Source organism: Sorghum bicolor, chromosome 10 (assembly GCF_000003195.3).
Source record: "Sorghum bicolor cultivar BTx623 chromosome 10, Sorghum_bicolor_NCBIv3, whole genome shotgun sequence".
Classification (NCBI taxonomy): domain Eukaryota; kingdom Viridiplantae; phylum Streptophyta; class Magnoliopsida; order Poales; family Poaceae; genus Sorghum; species Sorghum bicolor.
Genome location: NC_012879.2, coordinates 3,947,571 through 3,975,426, shown reverse-complemented (window position 1 = coordinate 3,975,426; position 27,856 = coordinate 3,947,571). Strand labels below are relative to the sequence as shown.

Sequence of the window (27,856 nt, the reverse complement as noted above, 5' to 3'; positions counted from 1 at the left end):
TTTTAACATTTTGAACAAAGTCCAAACAAATCCATTTTGTTTCAAACAGGTTTGCTTCTTTTTTAACAATGCAAAATTTTCTTTACAATAAGCCTAAGCCTCCTTTGTACCTGCCAAGCTCATGCTGAGTGTCTGCCCCTAAGGGCTCATGGATCTACAGAGAAGCTCAGATCCCCTTCACATAAAGGAGATGGCAAATAATTAGCTCTAGCTTCTCCCCTAGATATTAGCTCTTAGCTATTTTTGTGGCTACAACTATCTGTGGTGAAGAAAAAATTGAGCGACTACAAGCAACAACAGTAGATGCTACAAACTGCTCATTCTGGGCAGATAAGCAGCTTTCCATGTGTCCACAGAAGTGACGAGTCAGCTTTCTCTTAAGTTCCTCCGCCTCTAGTTGCTGGGTTAAAATGTGTCTTGGTGACCACCAGGAACTTCCGGCTACTAAAATTCTGTCATGCTGGGCAGAATTCTGTCATGCTGCTCAGATGGAGCGCTTCCTGGTTATCCATCATGGCTGGAGGCCTGAAACTTAGATCTGCTAAAACCCCTATTCAGCACCCCACCAATGCCGCATTATACCATACTTGTTAGCCGACTAGCACTAGCCACCGAACCTTTCCTTCGCCGGCGGCGTTTTTGTTGCATTCTACAACTAAGATACAACATAAGGCCTGCATGTTGGAGAAAGGCAATAAGGAAAGGAATAACACAGCATGTATTCATAACTTAGTCAATTAGTGTTTGTTACTGACAAGCAGTGGCAGCGAAGCAAGGTACCATCCATTGGCTTGCCATTGACATTCCTATGTCAACCTGCAAAACAAAAATCAGCATATTCCAGCACTGTCCAGTGGGTAAATTGCTAGTAACTGCTTCCCACTTAAGAAAAGCTAGTTTATCTAATTCTGCTCACTAAATATATGCCATGAACTAATATCTTCTAACTAAAGAAGGCATGATTATTGAATGCATAAACTTCTACATAACTCTGTGAGCTGTCTCCTACAAGAAACAACACTTGAACTTTTTCTATCATATACATTCACATCCTACATAGGGGGAATATTGTCCACTACAACCTTCTGTTTTTTCACTAGACTAGAAATACTATAGTTAGGCCTTCTTTGGTAGGGCTCCTCCTTCACTGAGAAACGGCTCCTCCTACTAAACGTTTGGTAAGGCTCCTCCGCAGGAGCAGGAGCTGGAGCCGTAGAGGAGCCCTACCAAAACGGGCCTAAATCCTTTTTAATGGCTCTATGTTATCATCTGGAGCTAAAAGTATGATCTGCTACTATGTAGAATTTATACTACAATATAACAACAGGAAGATACTAGTCAAGTTCTATCAGTAAAAACTGTTGGATTAGTGCATATACTGCAAACTATGATGGTAAAGCTCAAACTGATCCTTAAGTCACAATTATTCTTTCCTTAATATAAGCAAGTCAATTATTTTTCATGTATCACAATCCAGTTAAAGAAGTCAAAGTTCAAGATGCATACCTCCTCATGACCAATAAATCCAAAATAATCTCTTTTATCATCAAATTTAGCAACGTTTGGTGTCGAAAGATTTCTTTGAAGCCTTTCAACTTTATCTTGTCTACTGTCAGTAGTTTGTATTGTTACATTGGGAGAACTAGAACTTTCATGCATCTGGTACTCTGGAAGCTTTCTTGATGTGCCTGTTGGTTGGACACCATAACCTTTTGTTCCCCAAACCTCAAACCGGGAATCTTGGTAGCAAATCAATTCCTTGCCAACAACTGTTGAGTATGTTGAAAAGTTTACATCTGTTCTACGTGATGGCTGATGGATATTCTCAAAAACTGGAAACTTTAACTGTGCTGCCTCTGAGAAAAGGACAGGATCTTTCACTCTGTTGCCAGTGAACTCCAATATTTTTCTCAAAAGCCAATAGCAGTTTGTTACCATGTGACTACTGTCAAGACAATTTGAATCACCATAGACTGCAATCCTCCCTTCCCCTGCTTCCATCACTCCAAGAATTGAGGAGAGCTACAAGAGAGAGAAACCAATAAGCCTTACATATTAATACATACAGCAATATAATATATATTTATATAATAATGTAAAACAGTACCATCAGACAAGATTGAGTCATACAATGTGATCAAAACATGTTTAATCCACTAGAAGAATTGAACACCGAATGGCTAACTGTGCTCGTTAGTATTCAGTCTATTTTGAAGGGATATATATTTATTATCAGTTCTCATCACAAAATATTTAAGCTCTGATGGGTGTACCATTTCCATACATACCAAATTTAAATTGTACAAACTGAGTACTTCCATTGGGACAAAAGCTTACATTACAATTTTCTTTTAGAATTTTGGAATAATACATTTTAGTAAACTGATATGTGGAGCAATCTAAACAACCAAAACTTTTTATTTAGGCAAGAGAGTTAAAAAGATGCCAAGTTTAGAACCTTGCACCCGCAGATATAGAGATGGTCTCATAAGTACTGAACTAAAAGCCCATATCCACTAACCTTGCTTTTCCCCTGGGTGCTTTCTGTATCCAGTGTTCCTATGTGATCTTGCACCGTCTTTGAGTTTTCCTGGAGCTGGAAGCTATGCAAGAAACCTCCCGCTGGAAATTGCACTATATCAGTTCCAGAAGCATAGTGGGTCTGCTCACCATTGATTGAGAAGTCACCAGTAAGTATTTTGTCCCCCAAAGCAATGCCAAATGGTGCCAGAAGTTCATTAATTGCAGGAATATTTGCACCTCCAGTAATTGGAGTCCACCAACTTCGGGTATTCTCATCAAAGAATGTCATCTTAACCATTGTATCAACATGGTACCACTCAGCAAAAACAGCAATACCAAGTCCCTTGTGTATAACATCATCCCTAAGTTTCTGAATCTCTTCATCAAAGTATTCATCCTCAAGATCAACCATAAGCAATGTCCCATAATTGCTAGCATCAAAGCAAGTAAGTGGTGATCCAAGTGTCTCAATATAGTACCCTGCATCTCTTAACATGTTGAACAGAATGTGAAAGTTCGTGTGCAAGTGGTCACCATGCCAGTCAAGGATATCATTATGAACATTAAGGGAATCCCTTGGAACATATCCCGAGGGATACTTAATATTATGATATTGGTCCCACAATATCCTTTTTGACCTAACAGGTGTTGGAACTACCTTGATCTTCAAGTGAAGAACACATGTACTACTCCGTGGGCTGCTTTCTCCATGAGCTGCTGGGGTATAAATAGTCAGAGTAACGTTGCCACTAATTATGCCTGAAAACTGAGAACCCTCATCTTTAACTTGCAAATGTAGAGCAAGATATCCCGTCCAGGGCCAGATGACATCTGAGTAGGTGAAGTGAACACTAAGAAGATTGCCAATATCCTCAGAAGGTTGCCATAAAGGCTGATCCTTTACATAACCAATCACCCCCATCCCATTCAGAATTGTAGCATTGAAGATTACTGGCATAGCTCCAGCATACATAGGTTGACGACAAAAAGGCCAGAAATATGGACAGTCAGTGAAGTCAAGCATAGTAGGAAATATGCTTGCACGTGGTTGGTAATTTTTCAAGATTTCATATGACTGCCAGCTGGAAACAAATGGTACAATAAGTGAGTATGATGTTGAGCAATGCAAGGGAAAGTAAAGATCAATATGATGATGCCTCTGGAGCTTAAACGGATACACCCTTAATGTCGTAAAACAATGGAGATATGGAATAAGATAAATCTGAAAGCACTAAGCGGAAATTCTTGTGTGGCAGCAGCTGCTGCAGCAACCACTCCTGCAGCTACTGTTCTTCGCAGAAGAAAACAAGCAGCGGCGGCTGCAGAAGCACGCTAAGCAGGCCGGAAATATCCAACAACAGGAAACAGACCTTGTAATTGCTGATTTTGTAATTTATGAAAAAGGTATCCAAAAAGAGGGTAAGGAACTCACAGATCAAGCTTGCCAGCACCTTGTTCATACATGTTCGGACCTGAAAGTTTAGAAGCACCCTCAACAAGGGCCTGTTTCATAGCAGCAGGGTTGAGGATCAATTTCCGCTTGTCTTCAGGTATAACACTAACAAGCAAGCATACTACACCAGCAACCACCGGGCTTGCTACACTGGTGCCTGAAAGGGTCTTACAGCCTGTGCTGATCTTCGATCCAATTATATCTCGACTATATGCAACAACATCAGGTTTCACACGACCATAACTGCAGAATAGAATACATAGTTCTAAGATAGCTATTTTTTCAAGGAGTGACGTGAAACATGTAAAAGACAATGGTTACTCTGAAAGGTCAAACTTTTTACCATTATACAATATGTATTCACCTTTGCATTGTAAAGTTAATTAGTACTCCAATTTTTCCAACAATAACACAAGTAACACAAGCTTGTTAAGGCTATGTCTACAAGTTAAAGAAACAGCTTCTCATCATGCACCAGAAAAACTCACAATTAAATTCTTATGAAGCAAAATTCTCATAAAAAAACCATGCACAAATAGAAGTAATTGCTGAATCGTGCTTCATCAATTCCACTATTCCCATGAAGTATCATAAGATAAAAGCAACGGAGCATAACCACAGAAGACAATATTAAGATGTCATATGTTACTTCAAGCATGAGAAATAGCACAGGACCATCTTATGTGCTAATGTGCAGACTACAGATGGTCATGTTTGGTAAGAATGAACCTGAAAAGTACCTCTTATGTGTGGGAGGATACCATCATACATAACTAAAAACATCCAATTAAATTTTGAAGAAGACTATATGCATGGGACCTTACACAATCATGATACAGTTTCATATGCTTTGCACATTGATGAGACATGTGAGTAGCGGTCATGAAAGCTAATTCTTTTTTCAATAGAAATCTAATCGTCATTGCCTTTAGACTACAGAAATGATGAAACCAGACCAAGATAAAATTAAAAAAGAAACAGCAGTGAGATACTAAGAAAACTGTACCGCCAAGATAGAAAATGTACCCATGAGGAAGTTCCCACGTAGTCATGCCTCTTGAGGAAAATGAAGCTATATGGTTATTGTAATCAATACCACCAACACCAATAACATCGCTTTGATCAGCTGGGTTGTTTAATGTGCCATAAAGAGGCCCGTCATTTCCAATAGCTGATACCATAATAATGTTGTTTGCTGTGAGCTCCCAGACCTACAGAACCAGTCGATAATAAAAATTTCAAGTTTCACTATAGACCTGTTTAAATACTGTTAACAAAAGGGTTTTTTTTCACTCATTAAGCAGCAGACGTGATATAGTATTAGTTTTTATGTTGGTTTCACAGGTCCCCTTTTTTGAGCTCAATAGCAGAAAATATGCTTAATAATGTTGTTTATAGTATTAGTTTTTATGTTGGTTTTAAGCAGCAGACGTGATAGCAAGGAAAATTCATAAAAACTACACATACAAAACCAAAATAAATGTCCATCATATTTTATAAAAGGGCTATCAGAATAATCAGGTAGCTACTAAAACAGTTAAGATGTGTGAAAGCATAACGAAAAATAGTAAAATCATCACCAGGCTGTACCTTTTCCACAAAGGGGAGATCCAGGTAATCAGGTCCACCAATGCTCAAGTTCAAAACATCCATACCGGTAGCTATCGCGTAGTTAAATGCATCCAAGAACCATGATGTGTAGGATATCTGCACTGAGAACAAGACGAAATTCTCAAAATCTTACCAGTATGCACTCCAATGGAGTGGTACTATGTACATTTGTCAAAAAAAAAGTACGTCCATGATACTATAAGTTTTCTATAATTCATAAAAAACATGGTAGAGTTGGAATTCCTTTTCTTTTGTGACGGAAGTTGTTGAAAGTTGTGCTTTAGAGACCTTCTAGATATCCAAAGTGTCACTTCATGAGAAGGTGGTAGGATTCGACAATACCAAATGTTGCATATTCAGCCAAATCCAGTACCTGGGCATCTGTGAAGACTCGAAAAGCATATATCTCGGTATCAGGTGCGAATCCAGGGCATTCTGCATCTTGGCCAGCAATAACTCCTGCTACAAATGTTCCATGGCCAAGGTTATCATTTAGTGTGTCTTCATTTGTCCAATTTGTGCGCTCCTACAAAATTAGCCTCTTAAGTAATGTTTTTCACCTTGCTTCAAGAAAAGAAGAATCCTGGGGGATGCAATTTCAAGAAACAATGTGAGATTAAGATTTTCTGCAATATTTGTCTAATCTAGCAGAAAGTTCTGGTTTAATTTTCCATGAGGGAATTATATATGGTCAGTTTGCTGCTACAGTTCCAATACATGACTATTTGACATGAATCAGTGCAACAGATAATGTGCTATATGGTAAGAAAAATGGAAGGAAATGAAACCAAACCGTGGTATGATATTACACATATTATCCAGGTCCTGTTTGGCACAACTTAAACTTATGTATGTCAGTATAAACTAGCTCATGGAGAGGTGCTGTGAAAAGCAGGTTTCTGAAGAAGCTACGAGCCTAAAAAGCAATATGTTTGGCAGCCTAGCTTTCTCCAGCTTTTTCATGGGTCCTCTCCTGTGGGACCCAGGTTTCATTGAGAGCTCAGCCTCATTTGTCCTCTCAGCCAATTGGAGCGGTGGTTGCCGGCGGGTGCGTTACACCATCCTGGATCAGTCATCAGCTCCCAAGGCAAGAGCTTGGCCAAGTAGGAATTGGATCATGGCCGCAGAATCAGCTCCGACATTTGGGTTCGAGCAGACTCGAATTGTGATTCGGGAGGAGCACACACATAGAACCATAGAAGGAGTGGGGCCTGTCGAAGTAGAAGTGAGAGGGGAAGCTTCTCAGCAGTGGGATGACTCCATGGAGTCTGAGAGCTTGGGCTGTGGAGGGCCCTCGGGAAAGCAAATCTCACTAGAGAAGTGGCCTCAGGCGAAACAAATCTCAACAGCGGGTGGTGTAGGCATCAAGCGAGCAGACTGAGAATCTTGATTCCAGCTCGGGCAGCAGTGAAGGATCTCGTCGAGGGAGGGTATAGTGCAGGCAGAGGCAGCATGAAAATAAGTGGTGCCAAACAGCACCTCAAGAGTCAAGACTGTAGACCAGACCAGCAGCATGCACTTACTTCAAGGTCTGTTTCATTGCCTTCCAAATTCATGCCATTTGAACTTCTTATGCTGGTATGTTAAGATCATTGTCGATGAAAACAAATGCAACAGTATACCTTAATATTGCGAAAGTGTGGATGATCGGCCCGAATACCAGTGTCAAAAATGGCCATTTTCACTTTCTTGCCAGTGAAGCCTCTTCCCCATAATCGTTCAGCTCCAAAAAGTGATGTAACTTGTGATCTCTGTCAAATGACACATTATACAATGTTAAAACATGCATAGGTCCATGTCAACTGACAAATTATGGACAGTTGACAGTGGAGATTTATCAGATCTATCTAACATTGTACTGAAGAATCCATATGCATAAATCATATAATGGTTAATTGAGTTTGGTTATTAAACTGTGACTGTATATATCCTTTGATCATATACATTAAAATTACAATTGTAGTCAAGACTCAAGAAGCTCGGTCAAATGAATATTGTCAACTGTCAGATTACCATAAAACTACCATTAAATATTTAAATCACAATGGGTAAATGAACTTCACTCAACAAGCTGATATCAGAAAAGTAGCAATCCCCAAAATGGACTGAGCAATTAAAACTTTAAAAGATAAAAGATAGGTGCTCATTATTTTGTGTCTAATTTGCCTAATTTGCAGTTTGCAAGAAATTCTTGAAAGAGCACTGTAGTGATTAAAACTGATATTTGACAAAAAGACAATATATCTTCAATATGAACCTGACAATCTGGTGAATATAAATTTTCCATTTCCAAAGAAATGCCAAAAAATAGGTAAATTTTTTATCTTCCAAGTATAAAGCATCCAACAGTCTAATCCAAACCTTTGCATGATAGAAGCTAGCTTTATACTTATCCTGTTATCCATATGGTGCTGGTAGCTTTCAATGTATCACAATCAACTACTTATAACATTGATGAACCGGGTTGGATCTCAGTGCCATATAGCTATGCTATTTCAGAAATGTCCTAATTTCAGAGCTGATTATACACTAATACTCATTTTAAACTCGAGACTACAATCTGAGACCATATCCATAAACAAGTATGAAGAAACTATATGGAATGGAATATCTCCATTCTTCTAGTTATTAAGCTGCCAACACTTGATTATCAAACACATACAAAAGCATCATTTTGATTATTCATTTCGCGTACAAAGCCATAATACAAATACGGGAACATATCTAGTGCAAACCACAACCTCCGTGAAAACCCATGCAAACCATGTCAAAAAAGTCATATAAATTCATCAAAAAAATCACACATGTAGATGATATGATGATACACAACCTTGTAATATATCTTGTCCAAACTCGACTTTGTTTGTGAGATATAAAAATAACAAATTTCTAACAGATCATGTGGACAGCTTTCTGGCTTGAAATTTGTTATTTTTATATCTCACAAACAAAATCAAGTTTGGACAAGATATTTTACAAGGTTGTGTATCATCATATCATCTACATGTGTGATTTTTTTGTTGAATTTATACGACTTTTTTGCCGTGGTTTGCATGAGTTTTCATGGAGGTTATGGTTTGCACTAGATATGTTCCCTACAAATACATGCTCAACACAAAGAAACAATGTTGCACCGATCTTTGGTGTTGATAACATGAGCAGAGGTCGTGTACCTGCAAAAGAACCCTCCGCCCCCATGTAGCAGAAGACGAATTGCCCGCCTCTCCCTCTCCGCCACCCTCCTCCTCCCCCTCGAACGACATGGCGGTGAACAGCTTGCCCCGCCGGGGAGGCGGTCGGGACCTATCCGCCGACGCCGACAGGGGGGACCGCGAGTAGGTGGCATCGGCGTGCACGTCCCGCACGCGGCCGAGCGCCTGCACCGCCGCCACGACGGCCTCGCGGTGCGCGTCGCGGATCTCTAGCACCGCGAAGTCGGTGGGGAACGCGGCCGCGGGGTTCCGCCGCTCCACCCACCGCCACGCCGCCGCCGCGGGGGCGGGGGCGCCGGCGCCGGCGCCACGGAGCCCCGCGTCCAGGTACTCCCGGTGCTCCTCCGCGCGGCGGTACTCCAGGAACCGCACCACGTGCCTGGACGACGCGGGCGGTGTTTCTTCCCCCTCACCGCCGACGCGGCCGCCGCTGCGGTTGGGGGAGCCGGAGGGCAGGGGCAGGGGCAGGATGCGGAGCGCGAGGAGGAGCAGTGGGAGCAAGGCCGCGTACGCTAGCCGCTTCTTCATCACGGGAAGCGGCGGCGGCGGCGGCGAGATGGATGGATGGATAGCCGCCGGAGATCGGCGGGCGGCTGGTCGCCGGCAACGCGTGGGTGCGTGCGGGCAGGGGAGGCGACAGACACGAGACGCGAGAGGCGAGGTTATTTATTCATTAAGGCCTTGTTTAGTTGGCAAAAACTTTGGTTTTTGGCTACTGTATCATTTCGTTTTTATTTGACAAACATTGTCCAATCATAGAGTAACTAGGCTCAAAAGATTCATCTCACAAATTACAGGTAAACTGTGCAATTAGTTTTTATTTTTATCTACATTTAATGCTCCATGCATACGACCAAATATTCGATGTGACGGGAAATCTTGAAAATTTTTGCGAACTAAACGAGGCCTAACTCTCCATCGCCAACCAACGACTCCTGAATTGCTGCGCCGGAGACGTTTTTACCACTCGGTCATAATAATAAAAAAAGGTCATTATTCAGTGGGCTTCATTCGCCCTCCCATTCTGACTTGATCGTTGGATTTGTGAAAGCCCAGGCCCATGATGACCGGCTGAGGGAAGGTGGGAGCAGAGCGGGTGCGGATTGGGCCCATGAAGAAAATGTAGCGCGAGACGGCCCAGAACCAAGTGCCAACTCCAACTCGTGAGGGTGAGGCGGTGCGGTGCGGGAGGTCGGAGCTGGTTGTTTCGTTTAGTCCCACCTCGGAAGGGGAGAGGCGGGGAGGCACGGGGAGGCGGGTATAAGATGCGGGGGTGGGCGACCTGAACAAACCATCTTTGCGCTTGGGGCAATGACGCAGCTTATGAGGTCATACCGAGGCGCGTCAATTGCTGGTTGAAAACTATTTCCAAACCCCCTCATTGGCCCTCTGGGCCCTTGAGAATTTCTGGAAGGGCTCCTTCTCTTCGGAGAGGGTAAAGCCCTACAAATCAATATTGAAATTTGATCTTCTCTCTAATGGGAAATAGGGATTCGACTTCATTTGTTTTGGATAAATATGTACTCCCTAAATCATAAATTATAAGAAGATATATTTCGATAATTTTGGGTATTCATCTGTAAATCTCTCTAGAGTTTTGACGATGGTTTTGACTCTTTAAGATTGTTAGGGAGTAAATCTGGTTATCACAGCGAAAGTCTTCTGGTTATCACAGGTAGTGTCTTAGCCAGATTCTCGCCGAGAAGCATACTAGCGAGAAGCATACTAGAGCGAAGCGCAATGGATGCTGGTTTGTTTGCAAATATGTGAAGTAAATTCTCTTAAGCTCTTTGAGCTTTCGTTAACTTACTAATCTGTAGGATGGTTTGTTTGATGAAGTTTTGAGCATACTGTTTCGTTGATGGCAAGGCGATGTTCTATCGTCAACTTATTCTTGCCCATCTACGGATGGTTGTAAAATGTTGTTTATCTGCAGTTTCGCACCCAGGAGTCATTGTTGTTTTTGAGATAACAACATTTTTTCTTTTAAACTAGATTACAACAGTTAAACATAGAGCACCGTAATTATTTTCAGCAAAGAGAGGATTTGCTGAAAGTTAGTGAAACTTTTTTTTAAGGATCAGGCTCGTCATTTGCTAATCTGTAGGAACGAGGAAACACATTTTCAGCGAAATGGGACAGAGATGTTGGGATGAACACAAGCAATTCGATCTGGATCTAAATCTGAATCCACTTTGCGCCTTTGACTTGCGTCCATTTGAAGATGAAGTGCTGACCTCCTCGCCTCGCTCTAATCTAATCACATGCAGATGCCGCTCCGTCACTCTCCTTAAACCCCCCCGCTGATTACGCGGTCGCCGTCGCCGTCGGCCACCGCCAGCCCATGTGCCCTCCCCCTTCCCCCGTCACGTCCTTCGCACGCGGTCCGCCCACTGACACCAGGCCCCGCCATCCGCTAGGCCCACCCGTCATCCTCTGCCCCGCGCCTCTCCACCAGTGGTCACCTTCTCGGGGAGTCGCGGCGCACGCCTCCCCCGTCCGCCTTGCCGTTTGAACACTCGAGGTCGAGAGCCATTACCATTAACGGCATCGCATCGCGCCCTCCTGCCCCCGCGATTCCTTCGATCCCTTCGTGGCGGTGGGTGCGTCCTGCGGGCTCTGCTAGAGCTAGATCTCGGAGGGAGGAGCGGAAGGGAGATAGCCAGCCAGGGAGAGGAGGGGAGGGGAGTGAGGCTGCGGCGCTCCCGCATTTCGCCGAGCACGATGAGGGCGCGTCGGGTCGGGCCGCTTCTGCTGCTCGCGGTCCTGGCGCTCGCCGCCGCGTCGTCGGCGGCGCGGCTGGACCTGGACGACGACGACGACTCGGGCGTGCTGGACGAGCTGCTGGCCATCGACGAGGAGGCGGAGCGGGGCGGGCTGGACGCGGCGGGTGGGGGCGCCGCGGAGGCGGTGCGGCGGGCGCAGTCGATGGTGCTGGTCCTCGACAACGACAACGCGCGCCGCGCCGTGGAGGACCACGCGGAGCTGCTCCTGCTCGGGTACGCGCCGTGGTGCGAGCGCAGCGCGCAGCTCATGCCCCGGTTCGCCGAGGCCGCCGCCGCGCTGCGCGCCATGGGCAGCGCCGTCGCATTCGCGAAGCTCGACGGGGAGCGTTACCCGAAGGCGGCCGCCGCCGTCGGGGTCAGGGGCTTCCCCACCGTGCTCCTCTTCGTCAATGGCACCGAGCACGCCTACCAAGGTCTCCACACCAAGTGAGGACGCCGCTTTGCTTTCTTGTCTCTTTTCGTTATATTATTATTACTACCAATTTATCGTTTGCTGGAGTGTCCTTTCATGTGTCTGACCAATTGACTGGGAATTATCTGCACCTCATGTTGATAGGGACGCCATAGTTACTTGGGTAAGAAAGAAGACTGGTGTGCCAGTCATTAGGCTTCAGTCTAAGGAGTCAGCTGAGGAGTTCCTCAAAAAGGACCAGACCTTTGTTATTGGTCTATTCAAGAATTTTGAGGTACTGATGTGAATAAATGCGTCATTTTCAAGTTTTAGTTTGCTCGAAATGGAAAAACTTGTGAAACAAACTTTATCATCTGTTCAATTTGTGTTCATTGACATCCATATTTTGGCAGGGAGCAGAACATGAAGAATTTGTGAAGGCAGCAACCACAGACAATGAAGTACAGTTTGTAGAAACCAGTGATACAAGTGTTGCCAAAGTTCTTTTTCCAGGTATTACATCCGTGGAGAAATTTGTGGGCCTTGTTAAAAGCGAGCCAGAGAAGTTTGAAAAGTTTGGTAAGTATTTTGTACATATGTTTGAATGTATTTTATGTTCCTTTGGCATTCTGGTGCTGTGAATCATGAATTCTTAAGATTTTCAACGTGTTATAATGACATCTGCTTTCCTAATTCCGATAGTAACAATTTATCTTGCTCTTTTAGGGTAAGTACCTAAGCACTTGTTAAGTAATTTTGGATTTTCCAGATGTTCTTGTCTAATTTGCTAGACATAAAGCTTACTGGAGAAAAGACACTGCATACTGAAACAAATAAGCTGGGTTAAATTGCAATTCTTGTTCTATACTACGCAGTAACTCATACAGTGGGATTTTGTAGATGGAGAATTTGAAGAAAAGGCAATTTTGCGGTTTGTGGAGCTCAACAAGTTTCCCCTAATTACTGTATTCACTGAGCTCAATTCGGGCAAAGTATATTCAAGCCCTATTAAGCTACAGGTTGGCACTCTCTGCCTTTTCTCTACTTTGCTGATCAATCACATGTTTAGGATACCAGGTGTGCCCAAATTTACTAAAAGGACGCCAGCTATTTATGTTTCATTCAACTGCAAGAAATCATTAACTGTATAATGACCAAAAGAAAATTATAGTAGACTTGCAATCCTTATGAAAGGACAGTTGGATTTACTCTCACAAATTTCTTCTAGGTCTTCACCTTTTCAGAGGCTTATGATTTCGAAGATCTTGAATCTATGGTTGAAGAAATAGCCAGAGCATTCAAGACAAAGGTGCCAACATATCAATGCTTTTATTTTGTTTCTGACCATGATCATATCACCTGAATGGCTATTTTGGTTAAACATGTTTTTTTTTCCCATGGTGTTGCAGATAATGTTTATATATGTGGACACTGCTGAAGAAAACCTTGCAAAACCATTCCTCACTCTTTATGGCCTTGAATCGGAAAAGAGGCCTACTGTAAGTCTCACGTTGGATTCATAATTAATATGTATATCCCTTTGGGTGCAAATGTATGAGGGCACATGTGTTCTATTGCTGATGTCTTATGACTTATGAGTATGGGTGGAGTCTGATTGGTTACTGACTTGGATTATTAATTCCTTTAAGGTTGTGGGTGATAATAATAGCAGTTACTACTCTGGGGACATGAGCTGACAGTTGTCAAATCTTTTTCTATGTTGTTTAATTCAATAGATTTTTTATTTACTAAAAGTAGGAAGTTCACCAGGTTACAGCATTTGATACAAGCAATGGAGCCAAGTATCTGATGGAGGCAGATATCAATGCAAAGAACCTGAGGGTATTGATATTTTTATTTTGATATTATGTTGAATTACCTGACCACTCGAGGCAGTTAGTTATAACTGTATTGTGTTGCTGGACAACAGGAGTTCTGCTTAAGCCTTCTGGATGGCACACTGCCGCCGTACCACAAATCAGAACCAGTGCCTCAAGAGGTAAGCTTTATTTATTTGCTTAGATCTTTTAAGGTGTACGTAGTACTGAGATTGAATTCCTGAAGCATTCTAACTTTGAAATAATCACAGGTTAAGGCCTTATAAGGGTACATCATTGTAACTTAGTAATTCTGAAATATGTAGTTCAACATTTCTCAGTAAAAATTTCCTCTTGACATTTCATAAGAATGTTTAAAATTGGAAAACAACATCCAATGGGGGTTCATGGGCGTGGGGTGTGTGAAAACCAACTTACATGGTCTTTATGTTGGTACTGAGCTGTCGTTTTGAAATGTTTTGGGTATTTTCCTTTTAAAGTGAAATTTGTTTAACCACTAAGCAGTATGTTTGACCGTACATTGTGCAGAAGGGACTTGTTGAAAAGGTTGTTGGTCGTACATTTGATTCTTCTGTGCTGGAAAGTCATCAAAACGTCTTCCTTGAGGTATATGGCTTTTTTTTATTTGTTATATCTCTTCTCATTTTCAATGTACACAATTTGTTCTTTAAATGATCGTACAATTCTTTTTTAAATGAAGGTTCATACACCTTGGTGTGTTGACTGTGAAGCGATAAGTAAAAATGTTGAGAAGTTGGCCAAGCATTTTAATGGTTTGGACAATCTTAAATTTGCACGCATAGATGCTTCTGTGAATGAACATCCCAAATTGAAGGTGAGTCAATCTTTGCATTATCATCCAGGAAAAGGCATGGAATTATCAATAATTGACACTTTCTCTATAATGTTCATGTATCACAAGTTGCTGACTTGCAGTGCAATTTTCTATCTAGTATCAGTATTCTGTGCTATAGCTTGATTAATGCTTATCAAGGGCATTTCACCCACGTAAGGGCTTTGTTTGGATGTACTTGTATCCAATCTCAATCCCTGCGTGTTGGAGTGAATTGAGGTGGAAATAAAATTTTCACTCAAATCAACTCCGACACATATGGATTGAGGTGAATACAAGTGCATCCAAACAAGATCTAAGTGTGCGGAGAATACTTTTTGAGGCGTAAACTTATATGGTTGTAACTATCTCTATAAAAGCACAGCTCGCATGCACACATGCAGGCTGCCCGCTACATGTATGGACATTGCCCACACTCCACACGCAGGCACACCACCTGCACACAAATGTTCACAGTTTACCCATTGTTCATGCTTGATGTTCTGATGCATGGACTCGTGACTATAGCTTGGAAAAATGAAATTTTCATGAGACCTGTGTGTAGAAGATGAGAGATTCTGGATGATTCACTGCACGTGTTGGCCAGTTTTTTCCCCCTCCTGGACGTTTTCTATTTACTGTTCAGAAACAATTTAAACACTATATGAGATAACTGAATCGAACACGTCCATCCAAAGCTAGCAAATATCATGAGTAATTCAGAATATAATATAATATATGTAAACTCTTGGTTAGAGGTACATTGCTTTGGCTACTGGAAGCACAGTTAAATGCATCTGCATGCCTGTATCTCCAAGTGGATTTGTCAAATTTTAAACTTTGCGTTACAGTTACAATCGTCCATGTTTATGAGCAGGTGAACAATTACCCAGGGCTATTCCTTTTTCTTGCTGAAGACAAAAGCAAGCCGGTATGTCTACATAAACAAATGCAAACATGCTGTTAAGTTGATTCTTTTGGACACACGTTAGTGATGTGCTGATTCTGTCTTTTGGAACGCAGATCAAGCTTTCAAAGAAATCAAGTGTCAAGGACATGGCCAAACTCATCAAGGAGAAGCTGCAAATATCAGATGTGGAGACAGTAGCGGCTCCTGACAATGTCAAGGATGATGTGGAGACAGTAGCGGCTCCTGACAGTGTCAAGGATGAGCTATAACCTGTAGTAGACTTCGCCGGCGGCCTGTGTCTGAGTAATCCAAGGATCCAGTGACGGGAAAATTGCAGCACGTTTGCTTGTTTTGCGCCAACCTGATAACAGAACTCGCTTTGTTCGTGTGCTGTAACTTGTGTTAAGTTGACAACAGACATGGTATATATAATAGGTACGCAAATCAAACGAACATGTAAATCAATTTTAATGGGGTTCAGTTCATACATGAATATCCAGGGTAGTACCAGGCTCTCACTTCTGATTCAATATAAATAAAACAAATCTTGGTTTCTTTTATCGGAAGAACTGGAGTGTTCAACAAAGAAGAATCAATTGACCTTCTGTGACTTGAAGTCTTGAAAACCGCTGCCGCCGGCGAGGTCCTTGTAAGCCTGCCCATGTCGTTGGTCGTTGTCTCGTTGACCTCCTTCCTCTCCCCGCCGGCGATGGCGCCGCCCTTGCGGAGGTTGTCGGAGGAGGAGCGCGAGTGGCGGTGACCACACAAAGCTAATAGTAGTCGGTCCATCACAAAACTGCCTGCCTCTTCGCATGCCATGCCATGCAACTGACTCCTTCACAGTCTCTCTCGACCAACCAGACTCATCACTCAACAAACCTCCCGCTCCCTGCTGCCAACCCCCCCAAGAGTATCGGCAGATCGAGGCTAGCTTCCCGTCGATCGACCGCCGGCCGCCATGATCTCGTGGCACGACCTGTACACGGTGCTTTGCGCGGTGGTGCCGCTGTACGTGGCGATGGTCCTGGCGTACGGCTCCGTGCGGTGGTGGGGCGTGCTGACGCCGGACCAGTGCGCCGGCATCAACCGCTTCGTCGCCGTCTTCGCCGTGCCGCTCCTCTCCTTCCACTGCATCTCCACCAGCGACCCCTACGTGATGAACCTCCGCTTCATCGCCGCCGACACGCTGCAGAAGGTCCTCGTCCTCGCCGCGCTCGCCGTCTGGTCGTACCTCCCGACCGCGCGCCGCGGCGGCGCCGCCGCCGATGCGGCGGCCGGCGGGACGAATAATAAGCGGGAGCCGTTGGACTGGTCCATCACGCTCTTCTCCCTGTCCACGCTGCCCAACACGCTCATCATGGGGATCCCGCTCCTGGTCGCCATGTACGGGCAGTACTCGGGCGACCTCCTGGTGCAGGTGGTGGTGCTCCAGTGCATCGTGTGGTACACCCTCCTGCTCGTCCTCTACGAGTTCCGCGCCGCGCGGGTGCTCATCGCGGGGCAGTTCCCGGCCGGCACCGCGGCCGCGGCGTGCATCATCGCCGACGTGCGCGTGGACCCGGACGTGGTGTCGCTGGCCGGCAGCCAGGCGGAGGCGCAGGCCGAGGTGGCGCCCGACGGCAGGATGCGCCTCGTCGTGCGCCGGTCCACGTCGGCGCCGTCACGGCGGTCCCTGGCGGCGGCCACCGCCGCGACGCCGCGGCCGTCCAACCTGACAGGCGTGGAGATCTACTCGATGAGCTCGTCGCGGAACGCCACCCCGAGAGGGTCCAGCGGCATCGCGCACGCCGACATAGGCTGGCCCGCCGCCGCGCCGCTGCACGGCGCGTCGTCGCTGCGCATGTCGAGCTTCGGCGCGGCGGACCTCTTCTCCCTGCACCCGACGCCGCGGCCGTCTAGCTTCGACGAGCAAGCTGTGCGGGCAAGATCGGCCGCCACGGTGGCGCCCAGCAACGACCCCAGGGACGTGCACATGATCGAGTGGAGCTCCGGCGCGTCCACGACGTCGGAGGTGCGCGGCTTGCCGGTGTTCCACGGCGGCGACCTCCACCGCGGCATGGATTCCCGCCGGCTGGTCCCCTCCGAGGTGCCTCCGAGAGGTCAGTCACCGGCGATGAACAATTGAAGCCGATCGATACGTAGATAAACGTGCAAGCACGTACCGATGGTCATCAGCGCATGCACGCACGTTGTCTGTTTTTTCAGCGATGCGGCCGGGGGAGCGCGTCGTCACGGGCTTCCCGGCGGACGCCGCCGGGCAGGACGCGCTGACGAAGCTGGAGTCCGGGTCGACGGAGGAGGAGCGGAAGGACGACAAGGACGCCGGCGCCGGAGCGGGAGGGCAGCAAACGGCGGCGGCGGCACCGGCCGGCGTGATGATGCGGCTGATCGTCACGATGGTGTGGCGCCGGCTGATCCGCAACCCAAACACGTACGCCAGCGTTGTCGGCCTCACTTGGTCGCTCATCTCGTTCCGGTAACCCATCAAGTTCTTGGTCGCGATGCTATTATATATATTTGCGTTTTCTGCATCAGAGTTTTGTTTCAGAAAGAACAAATAAAAACACCGCCTTGTATTGCATTATCATTGGATCTGTTCCTGCAGATTCCACGTCGCAATGCCAGTCCTAGTGAAGAACTCCATCAGCATACTCTCCGATGCAGGGCTAGGGATGGCCATGTTTAGCTTAGGTACGGTGTGTTTTCTCACCTCCATGTCTTCCCAACTAGCTAGTAACAAAAGCCTTCTATATATGTTTACTTCAGCTTGTACTTTCTGATCATCTAATCTAACACACATGTTGGTGGCTATCCTATGCTGCAATGATTCTTTTGCTGCCTGCCCAGGGCTGTTCATGGCCACGCAGCCCAAGATCATTGCCTGCGGAAACAAAGTCGCGGCCATCACCATGGCAATTCGCTTCCTCTTCGGCCCCGCCGTCATGGCCGCCACGTCCGCCGCCATCGGCCTCCGAGGCACGCTCCTGCGCGTCGCCATTGTTCAGGTAAGGGAACCTCTGGTACATACATTCTGATCAGCTGAAGCTTTTGGGCCAGCCAAAAATGATGCGGATTATTCCATGCATCTGCGCGTGACACGGCAGGCTGCTCTGCCGCAAGGAATTGTGCCATTTGTGTTCGGCAAGGAGTACAATCTGCACGCCGCCATTCTTTGCACCGGGTAAGCAGCCAAACCAAACAGCTAGTTCGATTGCTTTCTGCAGGTTGTCAGTTTGTCACTTGTCAGTGTGAGCTCTGCTTCAGCCTTCAGTGTAGCTGTGGTTCATATGTTTGCATCATTTTTCAGGGTGATTTTTGGCATGCTAATCGCTCTTCCCATCACCTTGGTCTACTATATTATTCTCGGACTATTGTGAATGGTGTCCAAGCAAAAACGACCGTGCCAAAGCCAGAAGACATGTCGCGAATCTGGATTGGAGGTTGTTCGCCCGGGGCGAACTTGTTCCGAACAGAGCCACTTCTCCCTCTCGTTTTTCCCTCCCGGCGCGCTGTGTCTAGTTGGAGTGAGTCGCTCCAGTACATGCAGTTTTCACCCTTTTTTTTCTTCTTCATCATTTTTCTATTAGGCCTTGTTTAGTTGGCAAAATTTTGGTTTTTTGGCTACTGTAGCACTTTTGTTTTTATTTGACAAACATTGTCCAATCACGGAGTAACTAGGCTCAAAAGATTCATCTCATAAATTTCAGGTAAACTGTGTAATTAGTTTTTATTATTATCTTTATTTAATGCTCCATGCATACGACCAAAGATTCGATGTGACGGGGAATCTTGAAAATTTTTGCGAACTAAACAAGGCCTTAATGTTTGTATATTAACACGTTTTTTCTTCTATATATACTATGAACATATTTTTTTTAGTTTTAGAAGTGGATCCATAACAAATTATGTAAAAAATATAGTTAGAGAAAAAAACCTTATGTGTATAAGTTAGTTATTTGTAAAATTATTACACAAAAGTATGCCAGAAAAATATGTTGACAAATTGTTATGGTGGATTTATCTGCCAACAGTTATGAATAAAAATTAGGTGATACATACATGTAACTTTAAAATTTTGCCATAATAAGTTAGGTAAAAAAAACTATAAAAAAGTTATGATAAAAATATGGTGATAAATTTTGTTCCACAAAATTTTATATACTCTCATCCGTTCTAAATCGTAATAATATGTTATGGCTTTTAAAATACACAGCTTTTGCTATGTATCTAGACATACTTCCTTCATCCTAAATTATAAGTCATTTCAACTATTTTTTAAGAGTCAAAACATCTCAAATTTATATAATAAAATAATACTCTATCATTTATGATACCAAATAAGTAATCATTAGATTCTTCATTAATTATGTGTTCGTAGTATACCTATTTGATTTCGTAAATATTTGTAATTGTCTCTATATAATTTTGGTCAAACTTGAAAAACCTACTTTCTAAAAGTTATAACTTATAATTTGGAACAGAAGGAGTAAGAACATAGTAAGAACTATGTATTTAGAAAAACTAGAATATTTTACAATTTGAAATGAAGGAAGTATAAAATTTAATAGGTTAACTTTGCAACTTTCTATAAAATAAAGAAAAGTTACGGAAACATTTTTTTTAATTTTTTTTTTTTTGCGGGGTGTAGCCATACTTGCCGTTGGTTTCAGCTATACGGATCATACAACTGATCGAACAACCGCCCTTGGAATGACCTCATGGCCAAGAACAATGAGTTCACTAGAAGAGCCAAGCGAGACGAAGGGCATGTCATGGCCAAGAACAATGAGCTCTGCTGGGAAAAACTCATGGCCAAGAACAATTGTGCGCATAATAGTTGAATTGCATGTCGTCGGAGTTTTTACATCAGAGCTGACTGAGCAATTGGCATGTTGTCCTTTTTTTTTTGCCGACAAATTGGCATGTTGTCTGGCGGCGGGTGTCGGAGGCGCGTGCCAGCTACGGCTGTGGCCCTTCCAATTCCAACACAACGTCGTCATTTCGGTGTTTCCAGTGTTCCCAGCAGCATGGCGTGAGCGTGATGCAGCCGTCGCCGTGTTAGGGATGGAATCACTACAGTCTTGGCAGCTCCCAGAACAAAGATCTGCATCCAAACATGACGTGGTTGCACGCTATTGCCGACGAGGAACAGCGTCCTTTTTTTTGAGAGTCGAATCTGCTAGCCATTCAGTAGTGTTTTTTTGAATCAGCTAACAGTACTTTTTATCATGACTTATCAGGGCACTCACAATGCAAGACTCTATCACAGAGTCCAAGACAATTAATTACATATTATTTATGGTATTTTGCTGATGTGACAGCATATTTATTGAAGAAAAATGTAGAAAAAATAAGACTCCAAGTCTTATTTAGACTCTAAGTCCACATTGTTCGAGGTAATAAATAACTTTAGACTCTATGATAGAGTTGCATTGTGAGTGCCCTCAGCCAAACGAATAAGTCTACTTCGTGAAATCTGTTCTTGGACGAGGAGCCATGCGAAGAACTTGGGGCGGGCACGTGCTGGCGCTTGACTCCCCAAGGCAAATTCGTGATTAATCCTGTATAACTTGGATGTTTGTGATGACCTTGCCATCGATGCCCATCAGTAGCCTTTATACTCGTCTGTCGTCTTCTTCCACCACGCGCACGATGCCAATGGCTGACCGCACCACCATTTAGGGCCGTGTTTAGTTCAGGTATGAAAAAAAATTCGTGATATGTATCACTTTCGTTTGTTCAGGGTAATTATTATCCAACTACAGACTAACTAGGTTTAAAAAATTCGTTTCATAAATTTCGATCAAATTGTGTAATTAATTTTTATTTTGGTCTATATTTAATACTTTATACATGCGTCTAAAGATTTGATGTGACAGAAAATCTTGAAAAAATTTAGATTTTGGATGGAAGTACAAGACCCTAGTTCCTGGTTCCTAATTGCCGAAAAACGACCATGCTGCTGCTTGCTTGGGCCTTGTTTACTTCATCCAAAAAAATCAAAAAAATTTCAAGATTACCCATCACATCGAATCTTGCAGCATATGTATAGAGCACTAAATATAGATGAAAATAAAAACTAATTGCATAGTTTACCTGTAAATTATGAGATGAATCTTTTAAGCCTAATTACTCCATAATTGGACAATGTTTGTCAAATAAAAACGAAAGTGCTACAGAAACAAGGCCTCGATATTCCCCCAAAAAGCAAATGGCTCCCGAGTGTGAAAATAGATAGGACCATTTCACAACCATCCGTCCGTCTCTCTAGGATCACACCCTCAAAAAGACCCCAAAAGGATGACCACGCATGCAAGAACAAGAGAACACCAGCTTTACAGCGCGATTTTATCGACAAAACCAAGAGGCTCAAAAACAAACCATATGTGTGCGCTTATTGTTCTTCACCACCATTAACACAAAATAGCTAAATACAGGCAGACATCCTTTGCAAGGCCACACGTATCGCTAATGCTCCGATCGTCGATCAAAGTTTCACGAAAAAAAAAATGCTATTCAAGTTCAGGCCTTGTACACGGCGCAGGCCTTCTTGGAGAACCTGACAGGCTTGGTCTTCTTGGCGTCCACGACGACGGGGCACGTCACGTGCACCTTGTGCGTCACCCGCACGAGCTTGCCGATCACGTAGCCACGGGAGGTCAGGTCGAAGTCCAGCGTCAGGTGCACCGTCCCGCCCGTGCTCGTTGACAGCATCAGGCTGCCGCCGGCGCCGTACAGCGGCACCTTCTCGCCGTGGATGACCGCCGTCACCGTCCGGTGGCTCTTCCTCGGTTGGTAGTACCTGCGAACCTGCAAGTGTTCACAGGTAGCCATGTCAGGTTCAATGGCTATCATGGAAATTAGCGGCAGTTCTGTTTTTTGACTCGCGATTAGACGGGGATGATACATAATTAATGCAGACAGATGACGACAGATGAAGGAAGGATTCAGGCAACAATGCATGCTGATTTGCTGGACCAGTTGTACTGTCTTATTCTGAAGCATCCCTAGTGTTTACTGTCTTAATCTGAACTTTTCGTCCCCACAATCAACACTTCCTCCACTCAATCATGCATTTTGTACGATGAACTTGATAAAGAATTAAACATAGGCTAGTCAGATCTTTGGCGACCTTTGATTTCATGGTTGGGAGTTGGGACAAATATGGAATTATGGATAGAAAGGTGAAGCACATGAGAAATGTTTCGCTAATGTAGTTTCTCTTTAAATGGTGAAGTGAAATAGAGACATAACAGGAGGAGATCCAGTTACTCATGCAGTTTACTTTTCATCAGCAAGACATAGCGCAGTATCATCATTAATGTATGGACAACACTTAAAGGCGGTTATAAATAGCCAAGGACAGAGGATAGACATACCTGACCGACTGCTATTGAGATCTCTGAATAGATCAGATGGATGGGGCCAGAAGTGACATGAATTCCAAACATTGTGGCAGGGTTGTACACAGCTATGTGCAGAGAACAGTTTGTTGTGACCAATTTGGTTGGAACACCGCTGTGGTCTGTGCCTTCACCAGCATAGAAGTCGTCCATCACCAAGCTCTGCACAAAACAGAAGTTGAAGAAGTTCGTGGTTTAGGACATATTTTGTGGTAAACATCATGCTCAGATCTACGGAAAAGAAGTTTTGCCATGACAGATAGTGCAAATCATAAATGCATACTATTGATTATTGAAGCGATTTTGTTATCTTGTAAAGTAGAACAATATGGTTAGGAAATGTAGCCCCAAAAGTCAGCATGCTAAATGCAGTGCCAGCCAGCAACATCCCCATCAGATTTCATTATTAATATGCAATGAGACTAATCTAGTACTACTTGGTATTTTTGACTTTTCTTCAGTCTTCAGTGCAGTCCATTGTTTAAGACCTGAGGTATCAGATTCTCATTCCTGATTCTACAGAAATAAAACAAATATTGGTTTCTTTTTCAGAGTAACTGGAAATTGTTAGCACAAATTAACCAGTTTGTTATTCAGTACCAAAAAAGCAACAATTGAACTTCTATAATTCGAAGTCTTGAACCAATCTATACTGTAACCAGAGCTTACTGGCTACCGCAAAATTAGGCCCCCAATTTCCCATTTAGTTGCAACCACATATAACCAGTGTCTGAGCAGCAAAACCAAAAACCACCCTATCTGCATTCCTGTCTTATTCCTCATTAATTTCCAACATATCACTGTCTAACTGAACCACCAATCAATTGTATGATGTAACCCATCTCGCCTACCGCTGGAACCATGCGACATGAGTCAATTTTAGTAACTAACAGTCAATTACTTGATTCAGGGATTGGAGAGGAAACAACCAAACAAAGAGGAACGGCTAGTATCCCATAAACTGAAGAAGAAGAAGTGAATTGAGCTTGCTCAGGCTCCGATGCTGCAAGGACGGACGGGGTGGATGTGTAATTGACTAATTGTGTATACCTTGACGACGACCTCGGGCTCGTACGGCCGGGCGGCGCCCCAGATGATGAGGCAGAAGGTGGTGAAGAGGAGGACGAAGGTGAGGAACCCGAGTATGATCTGGCAACGGCGGGAGAGGCCGCTGTCCCCTGCGAGGTCCTCGTACGGGCCTTCCTCCTCGATGACGTTGCACTCGGGCCAGCCCTTGTCGTTGAGCACCTTGCGGTCCCCGCCGCCGCCCTTGCGGAGGTTGCCGGAGAAGCGGCTGACGGAGGAGGAGCGGGAGTGGCGGCCGTAGGACGGGTGCGACGGCGACTCGTTGGGGCTGTTGTAGACGGGCGTCGCCTGCATCGACGACGACTTGTACCCGCCGTCGTGCGACTCCCGCGACGGGCTCTGCACGTAGTACCCGCCGTTGCCCGCGCCGCCGGCAACGCCCCCGCCGCCGCCCCGCTTCGGCGACCGCGGCGGCGACGACGCCGCCAGGCTCGTCATGTCCGACTCCGACTTGGCGTGCATCATCTCCGCCCCGCTCCCGGTTCCTCCCTGCTAGCCAACCAACCCCAAAACCAACAGCGGCACACGATCAGAGGCAGAACAGCAGCACCGGCACACGCGGTTTTGGCAGGGTTTTTTTCCGATCCAAACACACCACCGCCACGCTAACCAGCTCAGAAATGGAAGGCCTCCGGCGATCTACACGCACCTGGGCGAGCGAGGGTCGGCGAGTGGTGGTGGTGGCGCAGGGGGAGGGGAGGTGGAGCAGAGCAGAGGGCCTGGCTGGGCACCCGCACCCGCACCGGCAGCACTAAAAGAGGCGGAGGGGGAGAGCGAGAGCGAGCAGTGGCAGTGCCAGTAACGCACGGAAAGGCCAGGGGCAACCTCCCTTGGGATCCGCTGCGGCCAGCGACGCGGTGTGGCGCGCGCGTAGTCCAGTAGAGAGCGAACGCGTGGCGTGGGGAGACGCCGAGACGGAGCAGGGGATCGGGCTAGTTGTTAGGGGAGCACGGGGGCGGGGGTGCGTGGGCGACTGGAGTGTCGGCAGGGGAATGTGTGTGTGGCGCAGGGGATTATGCTTTCTGTATTCCACGCCCATGTCTGATGGCTTCTTGGAGCTTGAAATCAAGGGCTTTGCCAAAAAAAAAAAAAATTTCAAGATTTCTCGTCATATCGAATCTTGCGTCACATGTATGGAACGCTAAATATAGATGAAAATAAAAACTAATTGTATAGTTTGACTGTAAATTGTAAGATAAATCTTTAAGTCTAATTACTTGTAATTTGTAGACTGTTTTGTTCCTTTCAATAAAATTCCAGTAGAGGGTTAAACCCCTCCTGTTTCATAAAAAAAAAGTCTAATTACTTCATGATTAGACAATATTTATCAAATAAAAATAAAAATGCTACAGTGTCGAAATTCTGAAAATTTTTGGAACTAAACAAGGCCCAAAAATGCACAAAATTTGTTGTACGAATGGAGGCATAAATTCGTGCATGTTGTTGAATCTTGATGGTGTGTTTGCTGGCAGGCACATTGGATGGCTTGTTTTGCGCACTTGCACTCAACGGCCTCGTGTTGTACACTCGTAGTACTAGGTTATAATAAGGTAGTAGTAATGCCAGTGCCGAGCACGGTTGTCCTGGGTTTGCATCTCTGTAGGAAGTCCACCAAACTATCAACGCCATCCATCCGGCTAATCTCAATCAGTGTTTTTCTTTTGCAACAAATCAACGAACGGTATTTTCAGTTATGGCTTGGATAGACTCATGTCACCCCTGCGGTAAAGCTCTGCAGTGACACTGGCTGATATTACTTGCGTGCGTGAACGGATTAGCAAAGGTGTGAACGGAGACGGAGGTGGTTGTCCGTAAGAATTAGCTACGCTACGCCCCGACATGTGTTTCGTTTTGCCACAAGTTTGTCTCATTTTGCAGCTTCCGTTGGCAACAAAAGCATCTGATGAGCTCTTCCGAAGACGCACACGAAAAAACATGCATGCAAGAAATCTTCCATTAACTGATGAGTGTACAGTACAGTAGTCGTTTTACGATCCTGGCGTTTCTGGCAAGTAACGAACGGACCTTTTTTACACGGATGATTGGCCTGGGCCAATCAATCAGGAACGCGACCGCTCTATGGATCCGGACGGATGGGATTCCTTTTGGTAAAGCGAGCCCATCGCCGTGTGTCGGTCGTGTCAGCTTGTGGCTTTGCCGCCGTTGCCGATGCATGCCATCGTCTACTTTTCTTTTTTTCTATGCGACTGCCGACTGCGCCTCCGCTAGTTCGCAAAATTTTTCGTTTTTACCTATAGCACTTTCGTTTTTATTTGACAAACATTGTCCAAACAAGAAGTAACTAGACTCAAAAGATTCATCTCACAAATTACAGGTAAACTGTACAATTAGTTTTCATTTTCATCTATATTTAATGCTCCATGCATACGACCAAAGATTCGATGTGACAAGGAATCTTGAAAAATTTTACGAACTATAGATCAGAATTTTTTTTTGGATATTCATACTGTAGCATTTTATTTTTATTTGACAAATATTGTTCAATCATGGAATAACTAGGTTTAAAAGATTCGTCTCGCGATTTACAAACAAACTGTGTAATTAGTTTTTGTTTTCATCTATATTTAATGCTCTATACATGTGCCATAAAATTCGATGTGACGAAGAATTTTGAATTTTTTTTAGTTTTTAGGTGAACTAAACAAGGCCTAAATTGAATGGGCCATTGCAGAAAAGGAGAATAATAACAACGATAGAGGCAAAGGCGATAAGTGCAAAAGGAGGAGATTGTTTTAGGCTATGGCTTCTATATTGATATTATTATCATGTACTTGTGGCTTGTAAATAAAATAAATGCTTGGTTGTACGTAGTAGCGCCGTTCATTGCTTATAACTACTAATTAATCCAGCGTAGAAAGTACAGTAGTATAGTAGTCAGAGATTGTTGATGCGCCCAATACTGGTGTTTCAGTAGGAGGGAGTCGTTATAGAACGTCTGGGTGGTTGGTTGGTTGAGAGGGGCCAAGGAACCTAACCTTCTCTGTTTCTCATCACCGTCGATCCTGCAGCCGGTCTGTGCTGTGGAAGAGAGGACAAACACACAGGCTTGGACAAACTCTAATCGCACATTGACTTTTGCTGCTGGTGGATCTGTTTAACCCCCCTTTTTTTAAATTATTTGCTCCGATCTAGTTTTGGCTGTCAAATAATATGGCCGAATTCATTCTCTCATTTGATTTTTGATGAAGAAAGAAAATGCCAATGTTTGAAGCTGGTAATTTCTAAAGGTTTTGTAGCTCCTGTCTTTTTTTTTTTTTAGAAGAAACTGGAGGGACCGTAGTCCGTACAGAAAATTTATTAGAGAATTAAGAGTTGACAAGCTTACAAGTTTAAGAATTTAGAGAGAGGGTTGTAGCTCCTGTCTCATGAGCTATGTTCAAATGAATGCAATTGCAAACGGTGGGGAATCACAAACTGAAGTCGTGAGTCGTGACTGTACCAACAAGTTAAGGAATTTTGTCCCATCTTAAATAAATATGAAAGTACGGTACTAGTCAGATGAAATGCGTTATGGTTAATTGGAGGTGAGACGATCGAGAGCAAGACAACACACAAAGATCAGAGAGAGCTGCATACAAACCTTTCCGCGATGAAATGTGGTTAATTAATCGTAGCCCGATCGAAAATGACGTGGCAACCAACCTTGGTAGCGCAGCGCTTGAGACCGGCCGGCCCGAGGACGTTCAAGCTTCAAATTGACACGCCGCCTACTGCAGAGCTGAAGCGCGCGCGGGGACGACGAATCGGTGAGCCCGACGTCCCAACGCCTCTCCTCCCATCGGCATCGGCC

At 44.6% G+C, this 27,856-nt stretch overlaps 4 protein-coding genes across 4 annotated transcripts; 2 read left to right on the top strand and 2 right to left on the bottom strand.

Annotated features, from left to right (window-relative positions):
- LOC8070876 (subtilisin-like protease SBT6.1) lies at positions 35-9,515 on the bottom strand. Its single transcript, XM_002436497.2, has 10 exons — positions 8,761-9,515; positions 7,210-7,338; positions 5,961-6,113; positions 5,567-5,683; positions 5,003-5,187; positions 3,956-4,219; positions 2,522-3,605; positions 1,507-2,022; positions 756-816; positions 35-674 (listed from the first exon to the last, which is right to left on the bottom strand). Exons 1-10 carry the CDS (start codon positions 9,325-9,327, stop codon positions 577-579), a joined length of 3,174 nt encoding a protein of 1,057 aa, XP_002436542.1. The 5' UTR covers positions 9,328-9,515; the 3' UTR covers positions 35-576.
- LOC8070875 (protein disulfide isomerase-like 1-5) lies at positions 11,138-16,070 on the top strand. The gene is made up of 12 exons (XM_002437843.2): positions 11,138-12,011; positions 12,142-12,271; positions 12,390-12,555; positions 12,877-12,995; positions 13,205-13,285; positions 13,386-13,475; positions 13,747-13,818; positions 13,907-13,975; positions 14,343-14,420; positions 14,515-14,649; positions 15,524-15,577; positions 15,670-16,070. The coding sequence occupies exons 1-12, from the start codon at positions 11,524-11,526 to the stop codon at positions 15,823-15,825; spliced, it is 1,638 nt and encodes a 545-aa protein (XP_002437888.2). The 5' UTR covers positions 11,138-11,523; the 3' UTR covers positions 15,826-16,070.
- On the top strand, positions 16,248-19,180 carry LOC8071377 (probable auxin efflux carrier component 3b). Its single transcript, XM_002437842.2, has 6 exons — positions 16,248-17,655; positions 17,762-18,032; positions 18,162-18,247; positions 18,404-18,561; positions 18,661-18,737; positions 18,864-19,180. The coding sequence occupies exons 1-6, from the start codon at positions 16,515-16,517 to the stop codon at positions 18,931-18,933; spliced, it is 1,803 nt and encodes a 600-aa protein (XP_002437887.1). The 5' UTR covers positions 16,248-16,514; the 3' UTR covers positions 18,934-19,180.
- Positions 21,874-24,854, bottom strand: LOC110431232. Its single transcript, XM_021450035.1, has 4 exons — positions 24,695-24,854; positions 24,010-24,534; positions 22,936-23,121; positions 21,874-22,366 (listed from the first exon to the last, which is right to left on the bottom strand). Exons 2-4 carry the CDS (start codon positions 24,508-24,510, stop codon positions 22,079-22,081), a joined length of 975 nt encoding a protein of 324 aa, XP_021305710.1. The 5' UTR covers positions 24,511-24,534; positions 24,695-24,854; the 3' UTR covers positions 21,874-22,078.